The 10179-nt window shown below is 44.0% G+C and overlaps 2 protein-coding genes across 2 annotated transcripts; one reads left to right on the top strand and one right to left on the bottom strand.

Annotated features, from left to right (window-relative positions):
• The first annotated feature begins 322 nt into the window (after positions 1-322).
• cfl1 (cofilin 1) lies at positions 323-5611 on the top strand. Its single transcript, XM_075481608.1, has 4 exons — positions 323-432; positions 3534-3844; positions 3926-4002; positions 4578-5611. Exons 1-4 carry the CDS (start codon positions 430-432, stop codon positions 4688-4690), a joined length of 504 nt encoding a protein of 167 aa, XP_075337723.1. The 5' UTR covers positions 323-429; the 3' UTR covers positions 4691-5611.
• A 388-nt stretch (positions 5612-5999) lies between these two features.
• On the bottom strand, positions 6000-9546 carry prss23 (serine protease 23). The gene is made up of 2 exons (XM_075480683.1): positions 9290-9546; positions 6000-7799 (listed from the first exon to the last, which is right to left on the bottom strand). Exon 2 carries the CDS (start codon positions 7789-7791, stop codon positions 6655-6657), a length of 1137 nt encoding a protein of 378 aa, XP_075336798.1. The 5' UTR covers positions 7792-7799; positions 9290-9546; the 3' UTR covers positions 6000-6654.
• Between the last annotated feature and the right edge of the window lie 633 nt (positions 9547-10179).

The following is a 10179-nucleotide window of genomic DNA, read 5'->3' as shown; positions in this document are numbered from 1 at the left end:
TTAAATTGAAAAAAAACATGGGGGGGCTGAGGGGGTTAAAATCCCGAGAGGGAAATTATTTATTGTTTCAAACAGTCGCCATTTAAGGAGACGTCCAGTGACGGTGGTCAGTAATGACAAGAATGAAAAACAAATGTGTAAAAATAACAGAGAAATATGTGTGTTTGTGTATTAAAACTGGGGCCAGTTCATCGGTCTCATCTGCGGTATCACAGAGGAGCAAATCCATTAGTAACTAGTTAAAAAACAACAAACAAAGCAGGGCTGTCGTGGGTAGCACACAGGCGCTCCCGCTCGTGCACATTGCTCAAGCCGTGACCGCGCTTTCATGCGCGTGCCCGCTGCGTATTCTGTCTGTGAGCGAGACCGACAGTTCACCATCAGCCCATTCAATTTCTCCCAGACGCTGACCTATTCAGAGCTCCTGCAATGGTGAGTTTGACTTCGTGTTTAATGAGTTTTCAAGACCCTCTCTCTGGTTTGACGGATCAATATGGTTGATTCTCAACATGCAGGGAAGTCTGAGGTGAATTCGTGTTAATTTAGCTCGTTTTGGGAAGGTTTTAGCATCACATATAGCAAGCCGGGTTGTGTGCCGCAGGAGCCGGGCTAAGAACGGCTCTCCTGCGGGGAAACCGGGACAGCTAGCTGGGAATGTCGCGACGAACCACCGCAGATCCGCGCGTTATAATATTTCCGTGTGGCGGACTATCGCTGAAGTAAGCTTTGACACGATTTTTGTAAATAAACTACCAACGATTCAAAACAACTGGCGCCATTTCGTTGTTCTTCCCGTGTTTGGCCGACGTAAAGCTGCTTCTTTGTGGGGCCCTGTCTGAGTTAACGTCCACACCGTTGCCATGACGCTGCCTCAGTGTTTTCCTTGCATCATGTTTCCTTTATTTGGCCTCTCTACGTCGATTCTTCCTCATCATAACTCCGATGCTAACGCTAGCGTTAGCTGAAGTAGCTCCGTTAGCCACAGCAGGGAATGACATCCATGATGGCGCTAGCCGTGATTTCCTGGTTCTTTGTCTGTTCACGGCTTCCACTCAGACGGTGTCTGAGATGCCGGCTGACTGCGGGCTACACATCAGGACATTTCTACCCGCCGTTAATAGGAAACGGATAACCTGTAGGATTGTAACAAATGTCGCTCCAACAATAATTGAATCGCCTGGCGGTGTTGTTTGAGCAGTCTTTCCTTATTTAGGAAGCTAGCGCACACATGTGCGTGTGCTGCATTCATGGCCCCACCCTGAATTTGGTGCAAAGACCATTTTGTCTGATTCCTGGCTGTTTTATAACAGCACCATCTTTGATTTTAACCTACTGCCGTTTCACCTACGGACAGCTTGCCGTTTATTTATAAGTTTATGCCGCACATTTAACCAAATTGTCCCCATTACGTAACGCTAGTTTGGTAGTTTAGGATGAGCCAGCCAAGGCTAACGGGCCGGTGTCTGTGGATCCTCATTGTCGATGCTGCGCATCCCTTTTTTTTTCTCTTTTTAGTTGCGCATCCAACTTGTACAGCGTTTAACACGCGCCACATGCACGTCACACCATTGGGAAAACCTCACATCACCAAAGGAAAACAATTGCCGAGTATATCCATTCATTCATACACGGTCCTTAAACATAAGAGTCTCTCGCGTTGTTTTTGTGCAGCACAAAAATATAAAACCGGCCTGTGTTTGTTATTTACAGTCTGAGCGTTTTTCTCACAGTTTACAGTCTGACATCAACATATTCTGCCTGCTCCACACTCTTTTTTTTAAATTTTTTTTATTTAAAGTTTGAATCTAGGCCCGTCAGGCCTGTACTTGCTGCTGAAAATGTCATCGACCTTAAAGGCTGCAGGTTTCTAATTTTAATTATGCCGGTGGGTAAACAAATTACGGACTTTGGGGCTGAGGCTACTTTAGTTGAACCTTGAGTATCGTAAAGGACAATATCAGTGGTTACGATTAGATAAGATGACAGCACGTTACCGTAGTCAGGGTGCCCATCGTGTTACGTGCTGCTACAACAAACAGCCATAATGCAAACGATATGGTGGTAAATTAGGTCAAATTAAAGTGTTGGAGGAGGAGTAAAAAGATTAAAAATGTACTTTAAGCATGCAGGTCTTCCTGTAACCAGCTGATAAAACCACCATGGAGGAGGAATGCAGTGTCATGTGCTCTGTCTGTGCAGAGCTTAGAAATGTGTAGTTTAAGCAAATATTTGAGACAAACTGCAAAAAGGACCATCGGGGTGTTGAGTTACAATGCTTACTTTATTAATGAGGAGTTTAAAGTTGTTTGCTGGTTAATTATTACTTTGAAATGGACTGTTATCTAACACAGGCCTTTAACGCCCTGAGCAAACACACCGTGTCTGCAGTTTGGTTCCTTTCCCGTCCCATTGTTTCCTTTTTCATTGTTTTTTTTTTTTTTTTTTTTTCTATTCCACTGACACATCGCTGGTAGATAGAAGCTGCTTTCTCCAGAGACTGCATAATCTTGTGATGGCGTGCCTTTAAACGGAGTCAGAAGACTTGACTCAGTGAGTTTATGAAGCAGCAGTGACTTTGCGATGCGACTGATTTGTATTCTGTATTAGAACAGAGGCTCCATTGTTTTTGTCTGAAAGCTGCACTAAAATGCTTCATTCCTGACCCCACCCTCACCGTCTTTATGGCAGAGAAACATGACTGGTTCCTCATGACCACTCGAGTAATGTGTCATAGCTACTGCCCTAATCATAGTCTTTTAGTGTGGGCACACCTGTTAGCAGCATTCAAATTCAAACTGGACTTTGGACTCGTCGTATTTTCTCGTAAGATTTTCCTCAGCCTGACCCGACCGACTGACTCATTGGTGCCGACTCCATTTGCATCACAGATGGTTTTCTGATTGATTTTACACAGCTTCTCTTCTTCCAGCACCAACACGGCTGACGGCTCGTCATGACCGCACCTTTTACATTTCAATCCATATTATCAGTGGTCCTCCTAAGGAGCTTTCCTGTTGTGAGCGCGTGATTGTCACGTGCCGCCCACTCAGGCTCTTCTCCATTATGTCTGTATTTAATATACTTAAGTAATCAGTTCTGCCCTATTTCAGACTATGGGAACTGCTTCATATTATTATTATTATTATTATTAAAATTAAACTTATAATTGGTTTATTGTCAAAATAGTGCTCAATGTGTTAAAGATGACCAAAAATATCTAAACAGCTGTAATTTAGGATTTGAGCTTCAGATTAACTCCAAATGTATGTTTATTAGATCAGTTGGGCCCTTTTTAACACTGATCGCATTTTATCTTTGGATTATGGTAAAAAACCTGCTTTGTTTTCCATGAAACGGTTCAATTGAACTCGTTCATCCGCACCTTTTTTACCATCGTGGGAAATTTGCATAATTAAACTGGTAACTGTTTTTAAAATGCTGGTGGATTTTCTGTATTACAACAAGTAACAAAGTGTTGCAGCTGCGTTGTTTACCTGTAAATACTTGGTATTAACGGACTGATCTCTCCTCAGGCCTCCGGTGTGAAAGTCACAGATGAAGTTATCACCGTCTTCAATGAGATGAAGGTGCGAAAGGCTCAGGCGAACGAGGATGAGAAGAGAAAGAGGAAGAAGGCCATTCTGTTCTGCCTGAGCAAGGACCTCAAGAACATTGTTCTGGATGATGGCAAAGAGATCCTGCAGGGTGACTTGGGAACCACCGTCCAGGACCCATACCAGCACTTTGTGAAGATGCTGCCCCCAGATGACTGCCGCTACGCTCTGTACGACGCCACCTATGAGACCAAAGAAACAAAGAAGGAGGACCTGGTCTTTATCTTCTGGTGAGAGAAGCCGTTATCGTAAAATAAATGACATCAACTTGTGACGACGTCGGGCTTAAATGTTTCTCCCACATGTTGCAGGGCTCCTGAGAGCGCTCCTTTGAAGAGCAAGATGATCTATGCCAGCTCAAAAGATGCTATCAAGAGAAAATTTGAAGGTGCGTAGCTGTGTGTTCAACACAAACCCGAACTCCACCCAACACACGCACCGAGTCAAATGACTCAGCAAACATTCTTGTACCAAACCCAGAGAGACGGGTCACCTGACTCTGGCTCTCAGCTCGTTGTTTTTGGCTCTCCAGCCCGCAGCTGCTTCACTCTCATCACTTATGTAAAGATGGTGCGGACAGGTGTTTTTTAGCTTGGAAGAATCTCCTGAAAAACATATGCTCGTGTGAGACTCCACAGGGATAACTGGCCTGCCTGTGTTTGTGGTGATTTCATTAAATGGTCGAGCTCATCATGAGGTGATATCGATATGTCAGCGGTTTATACCCACTGAACTGTCCCATTTAAAGTAGTCATTGTAAATATATCTATATATCTGACTCTGTGTTATTTAGATGACTCTTATTGCCTGGTAGTGTTTGCTGGATAAGTGAATCATTTCTTTATTATCGATGATAAATTAGACGCGCATGTATCATGAGCTTATGGCGGCCCGCTGGTGAGAGTATTTTCTCTGAAGGCTCATAGATGTGCGATTCTGACCTGTTTTGTCTTTTTGTTTCAGGTATTAAGCACGAGTGGCAGGTGAACGGTTTGGAAGACCTCAAAGACCGGCACACCCTGGCAGAAAAGCTCGGTGGCTCATCAGTAATCAGCCTGGAGGGATCCCCTTTATAAAAGGCACTCCCCTCATCTCCGGCTTCGATTGAAGCTTCTCAGACACATCTGTTGGGTTTAGCTGTTCATTCCAGTTTGGTGCGGAGAAGGGGCAAAAGCAGAACTGGCACCATTTGTGGGACTCTTTGGGGAGGGAAATAGTGGGTGGGTCGTGGATGGGGGGGTGGGGGGGTCGAGTGACAGTTTAAAAGAAGAAAAAAAAAAAACAAGAAGAAAAGTAAAAAAAAATGCAGACTGTCATTCCAGTTCATGCGTAATACAGATTATGAACAAAACACATAAAGATACAACTGATGAAGGATGATGAAGTTTAAATACACATTTGTTCGTGTTTGAAGGACAAGTTTTGTTCTTTCTGGGTTCCACTTGAATGATTGCAGAGAAAGTGACGGGCAGCAAACTCTAATTTTTCCAGCCGTTGAATCCTGACAAAACATTCTGACATTGTTCCAACTACATTTTTTCTTTTCTTTTTCTTGCCAAACTTCTAGTTGAGTTTTTAAGTGTGTGTTAGTTGAGACTAGATGTGTAGTAAAAAAAACTAATTCACTCTCGATTGCACAAGATGTATCAAAACCTTCTGAGGGGGCGGGGCGGTTAATTTTAGACGCTTCCTTTTTCTTTGTTTTGTTCTTTCATTGGTCTTTTTCTTTTTGAACATGCAATTTCCAAAACTCGAGTGATTCCTTTTTATTTCCAGTTCTGGCTCAGAGAACATGGCACTTGATGTAATGAACAGACAACATTCCTCTTACTTGTTAAAACCAGGATTTCCTCGATTTTAAAAACGTGGGTGTTATGATGGTCTGATGGGGAGCGATGTGTATATGAAGGAGCAGCGATCAGAGTTTAGATTGAAAACTGAATGGTGGATGTTTTGTATCGTCTCCTTATCTCTAATAAAAAGCACTAAACTACTGATTTGTTCTACTTTTCTTCCATTTTATTTTCTGGTTTTATGCATCAATCTGAATTTTATTATAAATCAAAGTAACATTCATCCAACTCAAACCTGTGTAGAGGTGTCTGTAGCTGGATGGGAAGTGATCTCATGACAGGGCTACAGCCTTATTTGATAGTAGTTATGTAATGTACTGATGAATGTTTAAACCTAATTGCTCATTAATTATAAAGCAGACTCATCCAACACACTGAGCTGGGTAATGTCAGAAAGGTTAAGTGTTTTTCATTTAAAAGTAGAACAATCAATTTAGCTGGACAGTATGTGTCAACAGACTCTGGAGCTGCAGTACCCGCTGTGACCACAGGAGGGCACACTAACACTGCTGAAAGAAGACTGCACACAAACGCGTATAAATCTCTGTTTATTAAAATATGTCAAGCCCTTTTCGGGAAAAAAAAAATAAAGTTAACATTCTGTGTCTCCAGTCCACTCTCTGCCTAAATGTTAAGATCGGTCCTCTTTCTCAATGCAGATCATGAGGAGAAGCAGCTGAACTATGCGTGAAGAGTTATCAAAACACCAAAGCAGTTGTCCCTGAAGAGAGAGCAGGAAACATGGGAGCATGTCGTCAGTAGATTACGGTCATCCACAGCAGGAAAATAATCTGCTGCTACTGACACACGGGGAGAAGTGCGTTATCCCTCTTGTAAAAAAAGAATAAAAAATGGCTCGAGTTATTGCTGTGGAAAAACTGACGGCTTTATTAATCTGTGCGGGTTAAACATGCCGTCGTGATGATCTCACAAGCAGATTTATTTAATAGGAGCAGAGGTTACAGGGAGCAAATTAAATACAGGGGGGCGGGGGGGGTAACTCAATGAAGGAAATAGATCCAAAAGCTGATCTGATTACTGGTGTAGACTGAGTCTCCTGCTTGGATTTAAGCCTGTTTTCACTCGTCTTTCTCCAGAAGTAATAACTAACATTCAACCCTGTATTTTTTTTTTTTAAAGTCACTTTGTGCTTTCTCATGTTTTTCAGGCTAAATCTAAAACCCTCCTTAGTCTTGGACACAGTCTAATCGGTTTCCGTGCACCCAGTAACAGATCTGGGCGAACTTCAGAGGAGTGATGCGCACAGCCACGTTGTAATCCCTGTTCTCCCCGTCTATCTCCAGCCACTGGTGTCCAGAGAAGATTCCAATAACCTTCCTCTCCCAGCGCTCCAAACTGTTGTCCCACACTCGTCCGTACACTCCTGAGCCGCTGGCTCCAGGGCGGGCGTCACAGTGCTGGTATATCAGGTCGCTTGACTCTTCTTCCACAGGACAGAATCTGTACACCAGCTCCCCGGGCCTGTCGCTGTCAAAACCAGAGAAGTGGATGCGATTCCCTGCCAGATCGTCAGAGGAGGGAGCTACTGACAGGCGCATGAAGGGTCGTCTGTGAGGCCAGCGCAGCTCCAGCAGGGCGTAATCAAAGTCCATGCTGACGTCCTGGGGACCCTGGATCCAGCCCTTTGGCACGCGGGTACGTTTCACCCGCACCCAGCGGACCAGAGGCTTCTTGGCAGAAGTCAAGCCGGCTTTAGTGCTGTTGATGGATGGAGGAATCAGGAAGCCCACCCTGAGCTTTCGTGCTCCGTTGACGTAATCTTTCCCATCGTGAACGCAGTGGGCAGCTGTGAGGACGTGCTGCTGAGACACGAGAACGCCCGTGCAGCCGGTGGAGATGCGCACGGCCGTGGAGAAAGGATAGTCCAACAGGAAGTTGTCCCCTCGGATGTTAAAACGTCCGTCTGCTCCGTAGATCTGCCGCCTCACACGCTTGTGCCTGGGCTTCCCACCTGGACGTCTCCAGGGCGGCGGGTGTTGAGCTCCTCCTTCAAAGTCATCATCACCCTCCACGTCCACTGTGGTGAGGGTGCGGGAGCCGTCCGCATACAGCGTCTCAAAGGCCAGTTTCTCGGTCAGCTGCTCCCTCGGCTCCTCCAGCGCTCCTCTGTGGAAACAGCTGGAGTTGCAGTGGGTGGTGAAGTCCAGCTGACCGTGAGCGCTGAAGCGGGAGCGGGTGAGAGGCGTCGGTGTGTGAGGGACGAGCGTGGGGACATGGACGGGAGGATGGTGAGGAGGGTGGAGGAGAGACAAGGTGAGGGGGAGGAGGTGCTGAAGGAGCAGGAGCAGGTGCGTTATCATCATGGAAAACACTGAAAGTACACAGAAATAAATCATTCATGAGGAAAACAGCTCACCAACATCTGCCAAACAAACAACAGAGTAAAACCTCATTAAAACAAGAAGCCTCACAAACACACCAACTCTGATCCCTCACGGACTCTTTCGCAGTTGATTGTAAATCACAGCGACTGTGCGGGTGGGGGTCAGCTTACAAACTGTAGTGTTGCAATGCAGGCCTGAACTTCATCTGCTGTGGCGAGGCAACAATGAGCCTCTTGTTCCTACATTATAGATTACCAGAAAAAAATCTGATTTCAGCCTGAGGGAATCAAACAAGCGTTATACAGTCCACTTGGCACAAAAAGTCACGGACAAATTCCAAAGAAAGGTCCCAAAAACGAGGAAACAAAGTGACACGGCCCCCACAAAGCGGAGTGCGACACTCTGAGGCCGGCTTCAGTAGCAGCTCTGCTGTCAAATATTCGTTGAAGCTCAGAGGTAATAAGGGGTTCTTCTATCAAACATTAACTGCATTACAGCCTACATGGAGCGTTCAGAACAGATTAGCAGGGACAAGGAGATATTTGATCCCCTCTAAAGACTGTGGATCCCCAGGCACTCATGGCACAGCGAGAGCAGGTGTGCAGAAAGTGAGAAGCAACAAGTCGAGGCAGGGCGGCAGATCATTATTCCTAACAAAAGACTGGGTGGGGCTTGCACACACACCTATGAGGTGTGTAACACTGCAGAGGAGGCTGAGTTACAACAAAAAGCACATGTAAGCAAGGAAAAGTACATTTCCCTCCATGTTGATGCACCATTTACATGACAGCTGCAGCCGATCACTGTGGTGGGGTGTGAGGTAGTAGAATAACTTCTAATTTAGACACACTGTAAAAAAAAACTAAATGCAATAAATGTGGCAAACAGGTCACAGAATGAATCAAACCCAAGAGAAACAGATGTAAGTTAAGTTTCAGGAGTGTTTTCAGAGCTGAAACACTATAAAGAACAAGTGTTGCTGAAGTTTTAGAGACACCTTCAGATCAAATTAAAGGAATGTGACAGTAAACTGAGAGGAACATGCTGGAAGGTGTTGATCTTCGGGCTGCCACTGTAACTTGAGATCATAGTGAAAAATGATGGAAAGAAAAGCAAATATTTTCAGTCATTATCCTCTCTTTTTAGTACAATAATAGGCAGGTATCCAGAAAGTTGAAGACTCCCTGTTAAAAATCCAAGAGCTATTTGATATATTGAAAAATATGTTTACAGTAGAGTAAAATGAGGCGTGACAGATAGCTCCCTCTTTTATTTTATTTCCAAATTAACCTATTTGTAAGCAAAAAAAAACTTGAATCCTGAATAACCCTCTCACAAAGTGGCTGGAAATCTCTTCAACTTCATTCATGTAAGGACAAGTCAACATGGCACAAATTGATCATTCCAGGCATCCCAAGAGTCACAGCCAGGGAAAATGTTTCTGGAAAACATTGACCAAAGCAAGAAATTTGAATACCTTATCTCATCACAAGAGATCGCTGGTCCGTGTTTACATCGCAGTCAGACTGTCCACCCCATCAGACGAGTCCCTCTTGATCATTTCTCCAGGTTTCTCTCATTATCTCTGGTGACAGGTAGCTTCTCCCTCCTCTCCTATCTCTGTTTTTATTCTCCAGAAGGGGAATCTTTGCTTGCCCTTTTATAGCGTGTACAAATGAAGTGCCAGGTGCAGAGTGGATGTCCCGACGTCCTCTACAACCTGTCCAGTTCAGACACAGAGCAACAAATACAGCCTCTGTTCAGAAAAGAAAGTTTTCTCTCCATGAAGGATCCGTCCCCAAGGTCCTAGCGCCCCTCCGGTGCCTGCCTGCTGAGAGGCGGCAGTTAGTAAAGTCATGTTATAATCCTATATTTACAGCATACTGTCACCTTTTATGATTTCTTATTTTACTAACATGTCAAAAATGAGTGTACATAGTCCGGTTTAAATTCTTGACATTTCCTACATACAAAGTTATAATAATATTTATGGATAAAAAAATGCTAAATCTAAATCTATCAAATGAGTACTTCGATCTGAATGCTAATATCAACATGCTAATATGCTCCCAATGACAATGCTAATAAATTTAGCAGATATAATATTCATCTGTTCACGATTTTATTGTATCACAATGCGATTGTTTTAATTTTCATCACTTCGAAGGATGACTGGACCAGGCACAGCTAAAGTGGTTGTAAATGTTATCGGTTGTACACTAAAGTAATAGTATATTTAAAATACAAACAGTAAAATGCATAGCAGGATAGCAACTTAGCATGTAGGTTAGTGTTCATTATCTAGCCTAGCATGTTAGCATGATAATATTTGCTAATTAGTCCTACACAACTTCAACATGCTAACTT

The sequence above is a fragment of the Odontesthes bonariensis genome, chromosome 13, assembly GCF_027942865.1.
Source record: "Odontesthes bonariensis isolate fOdoBon6 chromosome 13, fOdoBon6.hap1, whole genome shotgun sequence".
Lineage (NCBI taxonomy): Eukaryota > Metazoa > Chordata > Actinopteri > Atheriniformes > Atherinopsidae > Odontesthes > Odontesthes bonariensis.
This window is presented reverse-complemented; position numbering and strand designations above follow the sequence as displayed.

What these genes read in the sequence shown, in the direction of transcription:
- prss23 (XM_075480683.1), bottom strand. Translation starts at nt 7,791, where the DNA reads ATGATGATAACGCACCTGCTCCTGCTCCTTCAGCACCTCCTCCCCCTC.
- cfl1 (XM_075481608.1), top strand. An exon ending in GACCTGGTCTTTATCTTCTG is followed by an intron (nt 3,845 to 3,925) that starts GTGAGAGAAGCC and finishes CACATGTTGCAG; the next exon opens with GGCTCCTGAGAGCGCTCCTT. An exon ending in TATCAAGAGAAAATTTGAAG is followed by an intron (nt 4,003 to 4,577) that starts GTGCGTAGCTGT and finishes TTTTTGTTTCAG; the next exon opens with GTATTAAGCACGAGTGGCAG.